This window comes from Monodelphis domestica, chromosome 4 (genome assembly GCF_027887165.1).
Source record: "Monodelphis domestica isolate mMonDom1 chromosome 4, mMonDom1.pri, whole genome shotgun sequence".
Lineage (NCBI taxonomy): Eukaryota > Metazoa > Chordata > Mammalia > Didelphimorphia > Didelphidae > Monodelphis > Monodelphis domestica.
Window position 1 is genome coordinate 454,138,334 of NC_077230.1, and position 18,868 is coordinate 454,157,201.

The following is an 18,868-nucleotide window of genomic DNA, read 5'->3' on the forward strand; positions in this document are numbered from 1 at the left end:
GATGGAAGGTGAGATTTTAAAATAAACAACCCTGGAAAGATTTCCACAAACTGATGCAGAGTGAAGTGAGCAGAACCAGGAGAGCACTGTGCATAGTAACAGCAATATTGCTTGGTCAATGACCCCGAATGACTTCGCTATTTTCAGCAATACACTGATCCAAGATAACCCCAGAAAGCTCATGATGGAATGTGCCATCTGACTCCAGGTAAAGAACTGATGGAGTCTGAACCAAGACCAAAGTCTACCAACCTTCCCTTTCTGTCTTTATATTTATTTTTATTAAAAACCCTTATCTTCCATCTTGGAGTCAATACTGTGTGTTGGTTCCAAGGCAGAAGAGTGGTAAGGGCCAGGCAATGGGGGTCAAGTGACTTGTCCAGGGTCACACAGCTAGGAAGTGTCTGAGGTCAAATTTGAACTCAGGCCATCCCACCTCTGGGCCTGGCTCTCAATCCATTGAGCTACCCAGCTGCTCCCTTTATTTTTTTTTCTTGTTTGGGTTTGGGAGCATCATGGTGGGCTCAATTAAACGGAATGGGTTAAAATAGGAAGAAGCAATTCCAGGTTCTCACTGCAGGAATTTGAGGACTTTGGTTTCTTTTTCCCCATAAAAGGACTAATGTGGAAAAATTGTTTTACATAATTGCAAATGTAAAATCTATATCAGATTGCTTACTGTTGTAGCAAGTGGGGAGGAGAGAGAGAGGGAAAGAGTTTGGGGCTCAGCCCCCCCCCAAAATGTTAAAAATTATTCGTACATATAATTGGGGGGAATCCAATTAAATCAAAGACATTGGAGAAAAAAAAAGAAAGGTCTGAGAATGTGAGTCTCATGTTGTAATTAAAAGGAAAAAAAAAGAGCTCATGTGATCTGACAAGTGGGGGAGTGAGCCAGAGGCAGGACGGGGCCTCTAGAGGCAGAGGAGGAGGACCATCTGCTCTGTGGCCACGGTAGGAGAGAGATCTCAGCTTGGGAAGGAGAACACGGTGGACCCATGGAGATGCTCTGGGACTTTCCCCAGGGCTGGCCTGGCTGTTGGAAGGGACTCCTATTCACAGGTGAGACAGAGCCGTGGGCCAGGACCGGAGGTAGGGGAGAGTGCTCTTCCCTTCCCTGAGCCTCAGTTTTCTTATTTGTAAAATGAGAAGTGGGGATCTTTAGGATTTTGGATGAGTCAATTAAGGAAGAAAGGAATGATAGAAATAGCATTTATTATATGTTATATTATAGATAGATAATATATGTAATAAAATAAATAGACATTCTATGTTATAAAGTATACAAATACAAAACCCCATGGCTTTGCCTGCCTTCCAGAAGCTTTCTTTTTAATAAGAGAAAAGCACCCACAGATAGGAAGGAGTTTTGTTCATGGAAATCGCAGGGATGGAGAAGGGAGGCCTGCAATAATTGATGGACTTCCCTTTCCAGGATGGTTGTTTTGGCTGAGTTACACTGCCCAGATCTAGTGTCAGAAGCCGGGGGTAGGAGAGAGAGTACAAAGCTGGTTGGAAACATTGTGGTAGTCCCGGTTAGATTCTGATGAAAGAATCCCAGGCTCCCAGGGCAGGAGCTGGAGGCCCATCCATCAGGGCTGAAGAACAATCTGGATTTGAGTTCCCACCCTGCTATTTATTAGCTCTGTGATATAGTCCTCCTCTGGCCTCAGTTTCCCCATCTAGGAAAGAAGCCAGCTATTTTAGTTTTAATTTAATTTAATAAAAGTTCATTTAATTTTTAAAAATATTTTATTTTTTCCTCTATTAATGTAAAAAAAATTACCATTTGCTTTTTGGAGTTTGGGAATTTCCAAATTGCCTCATTCCTCTTCTCTCTCCCGGATATGGCGAAAATGTGCCAGTAATGGGCAATACGCATGCAGAGACGAGAGGGGACGGGCCTCAGAGGCAGGAGGACAGGGTTCCAGGGCTTCCTTGTGTGATCCTCTTGGTGCCTGGGTCAACCCCCTAAGACGATCAGGCGTCCAGAATGGCCTTGCCAGTGGCAGCACAGGGAGTGCCCTGCACCAGTGAAGCCAGGGTCTAGTCACCTCTAAATCGGAGGGTCCCCTTCACGAGGACCAAACGGGTCGGATGGGGGAAAGCAGCCCTTGGCTTTTGAAGGGGTCGACTGAGGGCTCCAGGCTCTGTGGGAGGTGGCGTTCTAGGCTCCAGGAGGACCTAGTGAACTCGGGTCTTCTTGATTTGTGGGAGCAAGGAGAAGAGAAGGGAAGGGGGCAACAGAAGACCCATCAAGGATCCCCATCGTGGCTCCAGATATCTGGGTTCTTACAGTCTAAAAGAGGCCTCAAACTATTGACTACTCATTTTACAGGTGGGGAAATAGAGGCACGATTGGCCCAGATTCCATAGAAGGACAATCCCAAATGGGATTATTTCTATTTAGGTATATTTATTACTGTGGGCCTCTTCCTGTTTCTCTGGCATGACTAAAAAGACATCATTGCTGTTTCATATATGAATTTCTATTTAGATAATATTGACGAATATGAGATGATTGAACGTTGGATTTTAGAAGTGTGGGGCTTATCCATAGGCAAAGTAACAGGAAATGAGCTTATTCCTATTTATGTATGATTATCTTTATTTCAGTATTTGTAAGTGGGGAATTCTAGTGAAATTCTATATATTTGTTATTATGAATTAATATTAATGATATGTTGATTACTAATTAATATTAATTCTATAGCTTGATTAATCATAAATATGGGTTGTTTGTTTTTACTTATTGTTCATAGGTAAATAAGACTATAAAATGGGACCGAGCCTTATTCCTATTGTGTGTGTTATTCTTTAGATTTCGATATCTAGGAATCTGGGATTATTGAGATACCAGTTCTGTGTTCATATTGATTTCTCTTGATTTCGCATGAATAAGGAGCCCAGGGCCACTCCAGGGCTTCCTCGGGGCTCAGGGTCCCAGGGCGGAGGAGGGGCTTTACGCTATGGGGCTCCCCACTCTCTCCCACCTTCCCTCTCCATCACTTTCTGGTCCTCTGAAGCGAGATCCCCAGGCTGTCCCACCCAGCAGGATGCCTCAGAGATGTCCAAGGGGGTCAGGGCACAGGCAGGAGTGCCAGTGATGGAGGCTAGCCTGGGAGATGGAAGTTTGGGGAAGAGGAAGATCTCAGATCTGGGGGTTCAAGGGGAGGATGGTGGCAGGGGAGGAGGAGAGGGGATACCAGGGGAAAGGAGGGAGGATCTCCAGAGCCTGTCGGAGGAACCAGAGATCTCCCTCAGTTACTTCAAGAAGCTTGGACAAATGACTGCACTTCTGGGCCAAGGTCTCCTCTGCTGTATAAGGACAGATGAATGACCTCACCAGCCCCAATGCTCAGTGCAACCCTGGGTTCCTTTATTTTATCTCTGGCCAAGGGGCAGGGCAGGAGGGGGAAGGAAGGACCAGCCCAAAGACCCAGTGAGACTGAGAAGGGAGAGGTGCTTGGGCTTCAGGACAAGTCAGTGGACTAGGCTTCTTCCCTTACCCTCTGAATCCAAAGCCAATGTGCCTCTGATCCATGGCTAGCCAATTGCCCAGAGTCCCAAGTGCTTGTCTCCATGACTTGCCCAAGGTAAATGTCAGAGGCAGCATTCGAACCCTGGTCTTCCCAATTCCTTCTTAATTAGGACCAGGTCCCCAGCCTAGGCTCTCTCCAAATCAGCAGGTAAGTAGTAGATCTGGGATTAGAACCCACAGCTTCTGACTACAAGTTCCCAGCACAGTGGATTCTAGGAGAAAGCTGTAGCCCAGGGTTTGCTCCTGAAGAGATGCCCCTAGGACAGGTGATGGGTCTTACCCTTCTCAGGGCTGGGGCAGGGCATGATTCTGCCCCCAATTGTCCATCCCAAGTATCCATTTTAATAGACGCCAGATTATCTAAGATGACAGTCGTGTAATTTTTAAAGTGTTTTAATTGGCAAACAGGGTAAAGTGACTTCCCCAGGACCAAACAGCTAGAAAATGGCTGAGGTCCAATTTGAACTCAGATCTTCCTGATTGCAGACTCAGTGTTCTGTCCACTGTACCACCTAGTGGCCTGTATGTAAATAGTACAGTTCGAACTATCTCTTTCTCCCTGGTCCCTTCAGAGGATGAATGAATGAATGAATGGCACGGGGCAAGCACACGCTTAGGAGGGACCCATGGTGCTGAGCGTGTCCTTCTCTCTTCCTTCCCAGTCACAATCCTCAGCTCTTCTCTTCAGCTAGCTTCTTTGGCCCAGCTGAGCATAGTGTCAATTCCTTCCCACGGGACGGTCGGGAGCAACATCACCCTGTCTGTCCATGGGATCCCGAAGGAGCCTCAGAATTACTCCTGGTTCCGGCAGATGCCCAAGGAGTCCAACAAGATCGTCAGCTACGCAGTGCGGTCGGGAGAGCAGACTCAAGGACTCAACCACACTGGCCGGGAGAGCATTTTCCCGAATGGTTCCTTATTTATTATTAATGTTACTTCCAATGATAATGGTGCTTACATCGTGCAGGTCACCACGGAAGACTCAAAGCCAGTGTCAGGGCAGGGACATTTGCAAATCCATGGTAAGAACGAAGGCTCATTTTGGGAGCATTTCCCCTCCTTCTGGAGACGGAGACCTCTCCCGTTGTGGGGGGAGGAGCTTGCGGGGAGGAGGTGGATTGCCGAATAGGAGCCCCGGAGAGGTGTCTTGTGGGTTACCGAGAAGCTAAACTCCTGGGGGTGCTGATTCTGATCAAATGGCAACTCCTTGAAGGGAAGGAAGGGCTGTTTTCATTGGCAGCTTTGGTGGCCCTAGTAAGGGTTTATGAATTGCTTGGTTGATTCAGCCGAAGATGGGACCAAGAGTTAAGAAAAGATGGAGGGGAGTGCAGCTGGGTGGCTCGGGGAATTGAGAGCCAGGCCCAGAGGTAGGAGGTCCTGGGTTCAAATCTGACCTCAGACACTTCCCAGCTGGGTGACCCTGGGCAAGTCACTTCACCCCCCTTGCCTAGCCCTTACCACTCTTCTGCCTTGGAACCAAAACATAGTATTGATTCCAAGATGGAAGGTAAGGGTTTATTTTTTTTAAAAAGTATCTGGGTTCAAATTCAGCCTCAGACACTTCCCAGCTGTGTGACCCTGGGCAAGTCACTTCACCCCCATTGCCCAGCCCTTCCCACTCTTCTGCCTTGGAACCAAAACATAGTATTGCTTCCAAGATGGAAGATAAGGGTTTAAAAAGAAAGAAAGAAAAGATGGAGGGGTTCTCTTTCTTGGTCCTCTTTGTTCCTCAGTTTAAAAACAACAACAACATTTGTTAAGCATCTACTGTGTCTCGGGCACTCGGCAGGGGTGCCTTAGAGGACCTCCTTCCCAGCTGCAGCAGGAAGGGATGCCAATGAGCCCAGGACGTCGAAGGGTGCGAAGTTGGAGATTTGCCTCCTCCATTTCCGATTTTAGAAGAGGAGTATCTCTTGTCTTCATGGCGACAGGCCAATAGAAGGCAAATGCAGGCAGAAGGCATCGGGGCAGCTAGAGCAGGAAGGCCCAGTGGAGGCATGCTCTCGGGGAAGCTGGGATGGGAGTGGGCCTTGGGGCTTGTCACCCTGCAGTTTCTCAGTTTTCCGTTGGCCTCAACCAGACCCGGGGCCATACCTGTCCCAAGACTCCCAATGGGATGTGGGCAAGACCAGGAACTTTGAGAATCATTGAATCATAGATTTAGAGGGGCCACCAGATCCAACCCTTTAATTTTGGAGATGAAGCAACTGAGGCACAAAGGTGAAGATGTGGCTCTGAAGCAGGACTTTCTAATTCCTACGTTCAGGACTCTAAGGCTCCTGCTCAGAGATGTAGACCATCAAAACAAAAACAGAATGAAGGGGGCAGCTAGGTCACTCAGTGGATGGAGAGCCAGGCCCAGAGGTAGGAGGTCCTGGATTCAAATCTGGCCTCAGACATTTCCTAGCTGTGTGACCCTGGGCAAGTCACTTAACCCCCATTGCCTAGCCCTTACCACTCTTCTGCCTTGGAACCAATACAAAGTATTCTAAGATGAAAGGTAAGGGTTAATTTAAAACAAAAAAAAACAAAGAATGACAGAGGCGGGATAATCATAGCCTCGTAGATAATAATACTAACCAGCATTTATGGAGTACTTTACAAATATTGTTGCATTTGGAAAGTAGGAAAGGAATGAAGGTACTATTATCCCCATTTTTATAGATGAGGAAACTGAGGCAAAATGATTTGTTCAGGGTCACACAGTTAACTCCAAGTCTGAGACAGGATTTGAACTCAGGTCTTTGGCCTATAAGCTCATCACTCTATCCACTATACCACCTGGGGGGGTGGTGTACAGGTAGTTGGGGCTTTGTCTCAGGCACTAACTCTGATGAGTGGAGGGATGCCATTTCCTTAGGGTAGAGGATGAAGACAATCCTAGGAGAGGAAATGAGGTCACTGAGAGTGGCAGAGGTGAAGGAGGAGTAGAAGACAGGACGTCTCCTCCTCTCTGGAGGATGACTGCCTCCATCAGATTGAAAGCACCCTGCAGGCAAGTCCTTCTCCCCTCTCTTCCCTGGTATCCTCCCACAGTTCTTAGGACAAAGTGCTGTCTTGGAGGGACCTTAGAGTATAGAACGTGAGAGATGGGGGTCACTATCTTGGCATAGCAGATAGAGAGCCAGGCTTGGAGTCGGGAGGACCTGGGTTCAAATCTGATTCCAGATCCTTCCTAGCTGTGTGATCTTGGACAAGTCCCTTAGCCCTGATTGCCTAGCCCTTGCTGCTCTTCTGTCTCAGGATTGATAGGTAAGGTAATTGATTGAAGGAAATTGATTGAAGGTAAGGGTTGAGATTTTTAATGTCAGAGATGAGAAGAATCTTGGAAAACATCCAAGTTAGGACAGCTTTCCATGCATCGAAAGCCAGACTTAGACTATGGATTGGGACCTCAGGATAAAGAATGTCTGACCTAGGGTCGTTTAACCCAAAATTTCAAGGTGGGAAATGGAAGGTAAAGGAAGGCAAGAGTATCTGTCCAAGAAAGGAAGCCAGGTCCATACAGAATTGGACTTTGACTCCTACCTCTGAAACACCCTGACTGTGTGACCTTGGGCAAGTCACTTCCATTCAGAGTTGTCCAGACAACTCCCTCAAACTGGAGTAAACTGGAGAGAAGGAGCGTCCTAGATTTCTCTCCCTCCAGACTCTGCTTAGAGACCTCTGGCCACCTTCAGCCTGTTATTTTGATCCACAGATTTTACGAGTGTGGGGCAGATGGGGATTGTCCCCAGGGCTGTAATCTTTGTGTAGGCACTGTTTTTCCCCTCAGTTTCCCCACGTCTGCTGCTCCTCTCCTGGCCCGATGGATGTAGCCTGTATTCCACCACAGGTTTTCCCTTCATCTCGGACCTCCCTTCTCTGCTTCCTTCCTGCTGCCTCCTTGATGTGGCATTCCCCCTACCCTCTAACCCCGTCTTGGGGCAGAAGTCATGGGATTAGAGATTTAGAGCTGAAAAGGGCCTCCAAGACCTTGGAGCCCAATAGCTCCATTTTCCTGATGGGGGAAATGAGGCACAGAGAGGTTTGGCTGACTTGCTAAGGTTACCCAGTTAGTAGTCAGTCAAGAAGCATTTACTCAGCAAAAAATTTACTAGTAAAAGTGTCTCCGGTGGGATTTGAACCCAGGTCTTCCTGATTCTAAGTTCCCTCCTGTGTCCACTAAACCTCTTCTTACGCCCTGTCTTTCAGCCACTCTTACTGGACAGAAAAGGGCTCAGGCCCTCCTCAGCCCCCTTTCACGCACTTCTCTCTTTCCCTGACCTCCTGGGCTCTTCAAGGGCCAAGCCAGATGCCACGTTCTCCGGGAAGCACCACTGAAGCCCCCTGGCAGGGCTCCTTTGCCTGCCATTCAAAGCCCATCTGAAGACCTTCAGCCTCTGGGAGCCTCACTCCTGGCACTTTCTCACTGGGAACTCTCTCTGCTCTGAACTGATACTCCCAGGGGCTCGCCCACAGCTCTTATCGAGGGCCTTGCACCTAGTTATCTGCAGCCCTGCCTTTCCTCCCCTTCCCATGAGTTCCTCTGGGTCAAGGCCTCAGCCTTCGATCCCCACAAGACTGAGAACAAAGCCTTCTCCAGACACCTGGGTTCGAGTCTCCGCTTGATTGGACTTGATGTGAGACCTTGGGTGGGTCCCTTCCTCTCTTTGGGCCTCAGGGGTTGGGCGCCATGAGTTCTTGCGTCAGGGTCTCTGGTCTTGGAGCTCCAGTCTCAGGCTGCCCCTCTCTTCTCTTGGCAGATTCTCCCATGCTCTCCCACATTGGGCTGGTTGCCAGTATTGTCCTGGGAGCGCTGGCTGGTGGGGTCGTCCTGGGCGTCCTGGGCTACTTCCTCTTTAAGCGGACTCGAGGGTAAGGACTCCCCAGAAAATGGAGTAACGTGGGCAATGCAAGACCCCTGGTGGCAAAGGCTCCGGGGGCTCCCAACTGGACAGCCAAGGGTGAAGGACAAGCTCCATCTTGTTTGTTGCCCCAAGTCACCTTCTTTCCTTCCTTCCTTCCTTCCTTCCTTCCTTCCTTCCTTCCTTCCTTCCTTCCTTCCTTCCTTCCTTCCTTCCTTCCTTCCTTCCTTCCTTCCTTCCTTTCTTTCTTTCTTTCTTTCTTTCTTTCTTTCTTTCTTTCTTTCTTTCTTTCTTTCTTTCTTTCTTTCTTTCTTTCTTTCTTTCTTTCTTTCTTTCTTTCTTTCTTTCTTTCTTTCTTTCTTTCTTTCTTTCTTTCTTTCTTTCTTTCTTTCTTTCTTTCTTTCTTTCTTTCTTTCTCTTACCTTTTGTCTTAGAATCAATGCTATGCATTGATCCAAGGCAGAAGAGAGGTAAGGGCTAGGCAATGGGGGTTAAGTGATTTGCCCAGGGTCACACAGCTAGGAAGTGTCCTGCCCTGGCACCCATTTGCTGGGAGCTCGATGCCTCACCTGGCTCTCGCCCATCCCGCCCTGAACCCCAGCCCTTTTCCTTGGCTCCCCCCATTCCCCATAGGCTCCCCAATGGGACAGCTCTCTTTAGTCTGTAAGGGAGATCTTCCTGACTCTACATCCAATTTCGGCCATTTTGCCCCTCAGCTGTAGTTTTGACCTTAGAACCTAGAACCTGGTCCTTGGCCTATCCTCCCTCCACTCCGCTTCTCCTGAGGACTGGAGTCTTGGCCCTAAATGCCAGCCTCCCCTCCCCCCCAAGCTGGTTTTTATTCTTTTTTTAAACCTTCACCTTCCACCTTGGAGTCAATACTGTATATTGGCTCCAAGGCAGAAGAGTGGTAAGGACTGGGCAATGGGGGTCAAGTGACTTGGCCAGGGTCATACAGCTGGTCAGATTTGAACCTGGGACCTCCCATCTCTCCATCCACTGAGCTACCTAGCTGCCCCCAGGGGTTTTTTAAGCAATTAGTCAAACTGATCAATACTGAAGAAAATGAAAAATAATCGACAAGGGTATCCTCCATTATATTCCATTGGACACCCCATCCCTTGCCCCCCAATCTCTGCAGAGGAATGGCTAGAAAGATATCTTCTTATATCTCTCAGAGGAATGGCTAGTAGGATATCTTCTCATATCTCTTCCTTGGGAATCACAGATCTCTTTAAAAAGTATCTAGTGAAGAAAGTCCACTTGTTACTTTCAAAGCTATCCTCCTTGCCTCTGTTTCTTTCTGAACTTTCTTCTGTTCTCTTCTGTGTAACAACAAAATGTTTCCATGACCCTCTTCCTCGTCGTGGTCGTTGTTGTTGTTGTTGTTTTGCAACACTATCTCCTCCCTTTATTCCACAATGAAAAAAAGTCTTTGTAACAAACGAGCATAGGCAAGCACACATGCCTCCTTGAGTCTGTCAGCAGGCAAGAAGTAGCTTGCATTATGGGCCCACGAGAATCATGGTTGTTCCCGTCATCCAGGAGAGCTGCAACATCTTGCAAAGTTGTTTGTCTTCACAATATTGTTATTGTAAAATGGGTCTCCTGGCGTTACTTACTTTAGTCTGTATCAGTTCATGCAGGTCTTCTCAGGTTTCTCCGAAACCTCCTCATTAATAATTTTCTGTTGTTCATTTCTTTATTTTTTACTTCTTCCCCCACCCCAGATTACACATTGATAGGATTTTAATATCCATTTTCTGACATTTTACAACACGCATTCTCTCCTCCCTCCCATCCCATGCAGAAAACATGATCCAGGTTGCACATGTGTTATCACGCAACACCTATTTCCATGTTCATCACTTCCACTAGAGAAACATTCTTGAGAGAAATAAAGTGAAGAATGGCCTGCTTCCTCTGTATTCCTGCTGTGGTGCCTTTTCTGTCTTGGCTCCTTCTTCATATCTGCTAATGACGGCTTCTTACCCAACAATCCCAGTGCCTTAGTTGTGGATGCCCACCTGGTTTCCATGCTGGCAATTGTCAGTCCCCTCTCAAATGAATCCTCTCGGGCCTCCTCCTCCTCCCTGCAGTAGTCCATCCAGGACATTCCCCGTTGGCCACTCTTCTTTTGGCAATCCCTGCTCCCAGACTCCCTAGAATTCTACCCCCATTCGAAATTCCTCCTACTGCCCACTGCTCTGATGCCCACTGGCTTTCTCAGTCACACGCTCCCCCCAGGAGATCTGCCTCTCCCAGCTTTGGCCTGGCCCATTGCCAAGCCATCGTTGGCACTGATAAGATCTCTAAGTGACCCACTGGCCTGGGGAGGGAAGTGCAGGGGGGATTGAAGCGTTGGGTTTTTCCCATACTGGCGTCAATCCTCTACTTCCTTCTGCATCCTCAGGTCTGCGCGGACCATAAGAAGAGATTCTATCAGAAGACGAAGGAATCATCCTATAAATCAGAATCATGGTGAGTTTTGAGATTGGGAAGGAAAGGTCTGTCGGGGCTGCCCCTTCCTCAACTAAGAGTAAGCAGTGTGGCTTAGTGGGAGGAACACTCTCATTAGAGTCAGGACTCTAATACGGAGTCCCAGCTCTAATGTTCACTGTGAGGCTCTGGACAAGTCACAAAGCTCTCTGAGCCTTGGTTTCATTGGCCATAAGATGGAGATGCTCATACACGTCCTGTCTTCCTTGAACTCACCTGGGGGCGAATTCATGGGCCATTGGAGAATACTCCCCCAGTGAAGGTATTTACGGCTGGCTTAATGCAGCTATTCCAAGTCCTCATGGATGGGGGTGTTTCCTACAGCTTCCTGTGGATTCTCTTCCATGTACCCCCAGGACAAGTTCACTGCAAGAGGGGTTCATCCAACACGTAATGGAGTTGAGTCTTCCTGGCTTCCCTCTTTATCCAAGATGCATCAGTGAAAATGTGACTTATCACTGAATAATCGAGGCAGAAAGGGCCTCAGTGGTCATTTAGTCTGGCCCATACGGGAAAGGAACTCTAGCATGCCCTGACAAATGGTCCTCCAGCCTTGACGAGAAGACCTCCAAGCCAGGGGTACCTCGCATGGCCCCCGGTCGCCCATTCCACTGTGGATGACTCTCAGCAGTAGGAAGTTGTTGCTTGACCTCTTGCCTCAATCTGCTGCTGGGCATCTTCCTTGGGGATCAAAGCCGTCAGGTCTAATCCCTTTCCCGTATGACAGCCCTGGAGCTACCCTCATGCATCCACCCCTAATCTTCGCTTTTAGTTTAAGCATCTCCATTTCCTTCAACCAATCCTCACATGCCATGGACTCTCGACTCTTTGTCATCCACTGGAACGTCTCATGTCCTTCCTAAACTAGAGTAGCTAGAATGGAACAGAGTCAGGGAGTCAGCCAATAAACACACATTAAGCCCCTACTATGGGCCAGGCACTGTGCTAAGGGCTGGACATAAAAATATGGAAAAGGAAGTCCCTGACCTCAAGGAGCTTCCAGTCTAATAGTGAAGAGGAACACACAGAAGCGCATGATGTGACTGGATCAGAGTACATAGAATGGAGTTCTTTCCCCCCTTATTCCTGGAAGATCTGCCTCTCCTAACGAAACCCAAGATACCATTCATATTTGTTGACGACCATAATACCTTGATGACTTGAAGCCTCTCTATCTTTTTTAGACAACCCACTATCCTTCTATAGTTTTTCAACTCTTAGGTTCTGTTTTTGAATTGATGCTAAGTATAGGTTCTAAGGCAGAAGAGAGGTAAGGGCTAGGCAATGGGAGTTAAGTGACTTGCCCAGGGTCACACAGAGAGGAAGCGTTTAAGGCCACATTTGAACTCAGGACCTCCCACATTCAGGCCTGGCTCTCTACCCACTGAGCCACCTAGCTGTCCCTCTCCATTTTTCTCTTGAAAAATAGATTGTACCTAAGTGCAAGACTTCTCATTTATCCCTGTGACTTTTTGCTTTACTTGCTTCAGCACCATGCTTGAGCCCGACAAAATCTTTTGCGGATGTTGATTCTGATATCTAGGGTGTTCCTCCTCCCAGTTCTGGGACTCTGTGATCTTGTCCTTGAGTTATCAGTCCTCCTTCTTGCTACTTCAGAGAAGCAAAAACTATGTCTATGAGATATTCTGTAACCTTAAAATGGTACGGGAATTGAATTATTATCATCCTTTTTTAAATGTGGATTTATGATTTCATCAATGGCCTAAGCAAGGGAAAGTCCCTCTGCCAACACAGGCTGCTCGACAATTGAGGAGCTTAGAGAGTTGTTGGATTTCTCAGATGTTAGATGATGTATGAATTAGACTCTGGAACCTTGGACTACATATTCCACAATCGGGATATGTGCAAGGGTTCAAGAGGCTAAATCATACAATGACTTGCACAAGGTCACACAGCCAGGATGCCTCTAAAGCAAGACTCAAACCTAGTATTCCTGACCCTGAGACCAGTTCTGTACCACCATATCAGCCTTCCTCTCAGACTCATTGCCATTGTTGATAAAGAGACACAGTTGCTAGTCTCTGTGACTACTGTCATATCTCAGATATGTTTCCTCCCTTCTCTACTAGCCTAGAACCGAGGACATGTGCCCAGTGGTCTTGCTCCCTGGGGTCTTCTCCCCCTTTAGCAATTTACATTTCACCTTGGAGAGAGAGAGACAGAGATAGTTCTGGTCCTTGAGGTTCAGAGAGGACTTCCTGTCTGGATTTCTCTCCCTCCAGGTGGAGAAGATATCGTGTATGAAAATCATCAGTGGCATCGAGGCATGACCCTAACAGCCCAGGTGAGAATACCCCTTCCCCATTCATAGCCCCAGGTCCCTGGCTGGGCTCAATTCTTCCTCTCCCTTCCTCTCTGGCATAGCTTCTCCAACTTAGGCCTCTTAGAGCAAAATGTCCTTATTGAAAAAAGATCCAAAGACTCTAAATCATGTTGGCAAACCTATGGCACGTGTGCCAGAGGGACTGATCCCTTCCCTCTCTCCACGTTTGTCTGAGGGCATTTCTCACATGACCTGTCCCTCTGCCCTGCGGTCCAATGGGAGTGCTTCCTCCCTCCCCTGTACATGCAGTGTGAGGTTTGTAGTTAGGGTATCTGGGTTCTAAAAGGTTCACCATTGCTGCTAGAATGTTGAGCTGGGAGGGTGCTCAGAGCATAACATTGTTGGAGCTGGATTTAAAATAGGAAAGAGCAGAGCTAGGAGGGATCTTAAAGAGAGAATAAAGGAGATAGGAAGGACCCTGGAACAGAGGTTTTCAGAGCTGAGACAGACCTTAGAATAGGGAATGTCAGGTGTGGGAGGGAGCTGGAAGTCATCTTATACAATCACCTTATTTTACCATTGAGAAAACTGAGGTCCAAAAATGTTTAAGTGACTTGCCCAAGGTCTCATGGGCAACAAGTAGGAAAGTCAGAGGTATTTTCCAACTGCCCCTCCTTACTTTTCCCTCAGATAAATTGGTGATGATTTATCCAAACAGAATAGCTCTACCCCTCTCTCCTGTCCCCCACTAGGAAATCACCCTCCTCACCCATGGAGCATCTGTATGTCACAGAGTCCCAAGCACATGAAAACTCTTTTGTACAAGCAACCAGACAGACCTACGAACTGTATACAGTATCTTCACTCATAGCCATAGCTTGGGGTGGGGTTCAATAATGCCCACTGCTTCTTCCAGAGCCAGGCAACCAATCAATAAACATTTAAGTGACTCCTCTCTTTCAGACACTGTGCTAGGGGCTGGGAATACAAGGACAAAATCAAAACAGTTCCCTCCTTCGAAGAACTTACATTCTAATGGCCTAAACATAAATCTATGCATATGCAATTATTTGTTACTGTTGTTGAGTAGTTTCAGTCGTGTCCAACTCTTTGTGGGTTTTCTTGGCAGAGATACTGGAGGCTCTTTTGACAGATGAAGAAACTGAGGCAAACTAGGTTAAGTGACTTGCCCAGAGTCACACAACTAGCAAGTGTTTGGGGCTAGATGATGATCTTCCTGACTCTATGCCCAGCACCCTATCCGATATGCTAATTTAGGGAGAATGACTATATGAACCCATTTAGAGGGGGTAAATATATTGTGTCAGAGCAGTTAGAAGGACCGGAGTCAGGAAAACCTGACTTCATATCTAGCCTCAGATACTTATGAGCTGTATGACCTGGGGTAAGTCACCTCACCTGGTTTGCCTCAGTTTCCCCATCTGTAAAATGAGCTGGAGACTGAAATGGCAAACCACTCCAGCGTTTCTGCCAAGAAAACCCCAAATGAAGTCCTGAAGAGTCAGACCCAACTGAAATGACTGAATGACAACAAATATATGCATATACAACATGTATACATTTAAAAGCCCACAACACGTACATATATCTCTACGTATATTTTATATATGCTTCTATGAGGGTGAATCACTGTACATGTATAAAATATTATATGTATGTGTTTGGGCGTGTATTTATGCATATATTAATGTTGTCTCTCCACTAACATGAAGGCATATTCTGATAGAAAGTCATTTCAGGAGGCCAGGGGAAAGGGAATAGGCTTTTATATAGCACCTACTAAGCGCCAGGCACTGTACTAAGTGAAAAGTTGAGCTTAAGCGGAGTCCTTTGAACAGCGCCCAGAGTTATAGGAAAGTCGAATCCCACCAGCCTCCTCCGCCACCCTTCTACAAGGAGGGAGCCGCCATCTTGCTTTCGCTAGCCCTTACATTGAATCCAGAGTTCAGAATTCATCCCAAGGGTTCTTAACCTGGGATCCATAAACTTCTTCTTGGAGAACTGTATTTTGATATCATTGATTTCCTTTGCAAGCTCATATATCTTCTTTTATAAATTTAAAAGTACAATTCTGGAAAGAGGGCTGCAGATTTCAATAGATTCAAAGGCATCCATGACACCAAAAGAGTCAAGCAATCCCCAAATTCTAGTTTGTCTCTGGCATTTTACATCTCAGGAAACTAAGGCCCAGAGAGATTGAGTGACTTGCCTAATACTACACAGGCAACAACAGAGGTGAGATTTGAACTCAGATTCTCTGACTAAAGAGCCAGTGCTCCTTCCACCATGCCACACTGTCTGTCCACTGTCACATTGGTGCTCCTTGGTGCTAACTTTTCCTTCTCCATTCCTGAAGCCTTGGTGAGATAAAGGGATGGAGGGAGGGCAGAACTACCCACATCTCTTCTTTTTTTTCACAGGGAGAAGGCTTGTCATCCATCTCCTCTCGAGGGATATTGGAGATCCCCGACCAGGTACCATGGGTGTGAGAAAGTCAAGGATCTTATAGTTCAACCCTAGCTTTTTACTTTGTCAGTCAACAAACATTTTTTAAAAAATCCAAACATCCTTACTTTCTGTTTTAGAATCAACACTAAACATCAGTTCCAAGGGAAAAGAATGGTAAGGGCTAAGCAATTGGAGTTAAGTTAAGTGACTTGATCAGGGTCATCCAGCTAGGAAGTATCTAAGGGCAGATTTGAACCCAGGACCTTCACATCCCCAGGCACGACTGTCTAGTGAGCCATCCAGATGCCCTTTTTCAAAGATTTCTGCTCAGATTTTAAGGCATCTACTCTATGCCTGGCACTGTGCCAGCTGGGATACACATATGAAAAATAAAAAGTCTGACCTCAGGGAGCTTAAAATCTAATGAGGGAAGACAACGCACTGGATTGGGGGAGAGAGTCATGATGAAGGGGAGTGGATTCAAGGAGTACAGTTGAATGGGAAATGAACAGATGGCTGGCCTGGGCTGCCTCCTTCTATGGAAGTTTGGGGAGGAGCTCACTGTTCTACCCTCTAACCAGAGAGGCAGAAGGTACTAGAGGAAACTGAGCTGGAGAGAGTTTACTGATTTGTCCATAGTTACAAAAGGAGTAATCAACACAACAGAGGCTCCAGCCTGGATCTTTCCGCTACCAGCCTCAGGTACCTCTCCTTCCTTCATAGGCATTGGACATCAACAAAATGGATGTTTATGATGAAGTCATGATCTGGCCAACAGTCCAGGCCTCTGAGAGAGAAGGGAACCCCCGGAGATGATGAGTCTGTCCTGTTTTTCCAGGGACGTTCCAAGGAGACAGCAAGCCCTCACCCTGTGGCAGACCAGAGCAATCACTCAGAAAACCTTGGGAGAGCCTCAACCTGATCCCCAAGGGGCACCTGCTCCCACTGTGGCAGGGGGATCCTGCCACAGCCTTGGGCTTCAGATTTAGAGGTCATTGTCCAGGGGCAACAGGGACTTTGTAGAATTAGGGCATCAGAGAAGGGGAGATATGGCATGGCAGGACTAGGAGGAGCCCCAGAAAAGAGAATGTGAAAGCTCCATGGGAACTATGATGTTCTAGGTTCTATAATGTTCTAGATTCAAAGGGCTGCCTACTCCCTCCCCAGCCCTGATAGTCTGGATTCTGAGGTCCCTGCCAGCTCTGGCATTCTAGAATCTAGGTTCCAAATATGATGTGATCTGTGTAGATGCTTATCTCTCTTTTTCTAGGCACCTTATTTTTTATTCATTCAGCCAAGGATGACATTAATTTTATTTCATTCAATAATCATTAAAGTACCTACTATGTGACAGATGCATGATAGGTACTTGGGTATTGGAGCTAAAGAGAAAAAAAAAAGAAGAGTCCCTGCCCTTAGGAAACTTACCTTTTCTTGAGTGAGTGGGAGGCACATAAAATGTACATATATAAGCAAAAATAAAATACAGTAAATACAAGGTAATGGGGGTGGGGGAGGGAGAAAATCCAGGCTAACTGAGGTTGGGGGAGGGGGGAAAGGAAGGGGGAAGTGAATCAGGAAATACCCCCTGAGCAGAGCCTGAAAAGGAACTTGGGATTCCGAGAGGAAGAGATGAGGAGGGGTGAGGTCAGGATCCAATGGGGGCAAAGATTGTTATGTCAGATCTTCTTCTTGTGCCTGAAAAAACTCACTCTGGTGGTTTCATATTGGCTGCCTGAACCCTTTTAAGTCTTTTTTCATATGACTTGCTGTTAATATAATGCTCTCCTACCTGTTATTTGTCTTGTTTATTTTCTTTTTAAGCCCAAGGACAGGACTTTACATTTCTACCTATTAAATTTCATCTTGTTAATTTCCGAATCCTTTGCAAAGATCTTTTTTTTACTTGCCTTACTTTAATGATGCCTATGATTTTTTTTAAACCCTGACCTTCTGTCTTAGAATCAATACTGTGGATTGGTTCCAGATGCTTACAATTTGTACACTGCATTTTTAGAAAGAAATCAAACATTTTTTGCATACCACTGGTAAACCCAGGGGGAATGATTCAGGTAAAATGGAGACATTTTAACAAGTGCAACAAGTAGTTTATAATTGTGGAACTGAATGTTCCTGTTAGCTAGTAGGGCTGAAGAATGGACTTTCTCAGTTCTTTAGTGGAATGTGGTGAAGTTAACATTGACAAGTAAGCTTTGCATGAGAAGAGGCATCCTGGTTGGTCTCCTGGAGTTTTAGAACTATGACCCTTGAGCCATTTCTCTAATCTAGTACCCAACTCATCAACTTATTTCTGTCATCTCATTTCTTATCTTCTGCCCTTGCCAATCCCAGAATTCCTTTCCCAATCCTACTTTGTTGTAATGTCATGACCAGATTTAAATGGAAAACTTCTTCGTACAAATACGAAAATTATTTTCACTAGGAACAAACTTTTTATTCTAATATTACTTTAGGATCATTTAAATTCATTTGAAAATACATCTACAACTTTTTTACTACATATCTCCATCTATAAAAATATCCCTACGGGGGGGCAGCTGGGTAGCACAGTGGATTGAGAACCAGTTCTAGAGACGGGAGGTCCTAGGTTCAAATCTGGTTTCAGCCACTTCCCAGCTGTGTGACCCTGGGCAAGTCACTTGACCCCCATTGCCTAGCCCTTACCACTCTTCTGCCTTGGAGCCAATACACAGTATTGACTCCAAGACGGAAGGTAAGGGTTTAAAAAAAAATATCCCTACCTTCCATATTAGAATCAACACTAAGTATCAGTTCTAAGGCAAAAAAACAATACGGGTTAGGCAACTGGTGGTAAGTGACTTGCCCAAGATCACACATCTGAAGTCATATTTGAACCCAGAACCTTCCATCTCTAGGCCTCCATCTTTATCCACTGTCACTGAGCTGTCCCTATCTTCAACTCTTTTTTAAGCACTTCTCTTTTGTCTTAGAATCAATATTATGTATTAGTTCTAAGGCAGAAGACCAGTAAGGACTAGGCAATGGGGGTTAAGTGACTTGCCCAGGGTCACACAGCTGAGAAGTGTCTGAGGTCAGATTTGAATCCAGGACCTGGGCCTTGCTCTCAATCCACTGAGTCACCCAGCTGCCCCACTATCTCCAAGTTTAAAAAAAAAATCCATTTAGTTGTTTTCCCCCTCTGGGGCTGAAAATACTGGGTATAAATGAGATAACTTTTTCTTCTTT

The 18,868-nt window shown here is 46.3% G+C and overlaps 1 protein-coding gene across 2 annotated transcripts; it reads left to right on the forward strand.

The window, feature by feature from the left end:
- The first annotated feature begins 783 nt into the window (after window positions 1–783).
- Window positions 784–17,521, forward strand: LOC103097246 (carcinoembryonic antigen-related cell adhesion molecule 3). Of its 2 annotated transcripts, XM_007506330.3 has the most exons (7): window positions 784–1,062; window positions 4,204–4,563; window positions 8,287–8,398; window positions 10,802–10,869; window positions 13,131–13,192; window positions 15,613–15,666; window positions 16,364–17,521. In XM_007506330.3, the coding sequence occupies exons 1-7, from the start codon at window positions 999–1,001 to the stop codon at window positions 16,454–16,456; spliced, it is 813 nt and encodes a 270-aa protein (XP_007506392.2). In that variant the 5' UTR covers window positions 784–998; the 3' UTR covers window positions 16,457–17,521. The 2 variants fall into 2 exon arrangements, with proteins under 2 accessions (XP_007506392.2, XP_007506393.2); XM_007506331.3 differs by lacking the exon at window positions 13,131–13,192 and having other exon boundaries at window positions 788–1,062.
- Window positions 17,522–18,868: the final 1,347 nt, after the last annotated feature.

What these genes read in the sequence shown, in the direction of transcription:
- LOC103097246 (XM_007506330.3), top strand. Translation starts at nt 999, where the DNA reads ATGGAGATGCTCTGGGACTTTCCCCAGGGCTGGCCTGGCTGTTGGAAG. An exon ending in GAAGGGACTCCTATTCACAG is followed by an intron (nt 1,063 to 4,203) that starts GTGAGACAGAGC and finishes CTTCCTTCCCAG; the next exon opens with TCACAATCCTCAGCTCTTCT. An exon ending in TCCTATAAATCAGAATCATG is followed by an intron (nt 10,870 to 13,130) that starts GTGAGTTTTGAG and finishes CTCTCCCTCCAG; the next exon opens with GTGGAGAAGATATCGTGTAT.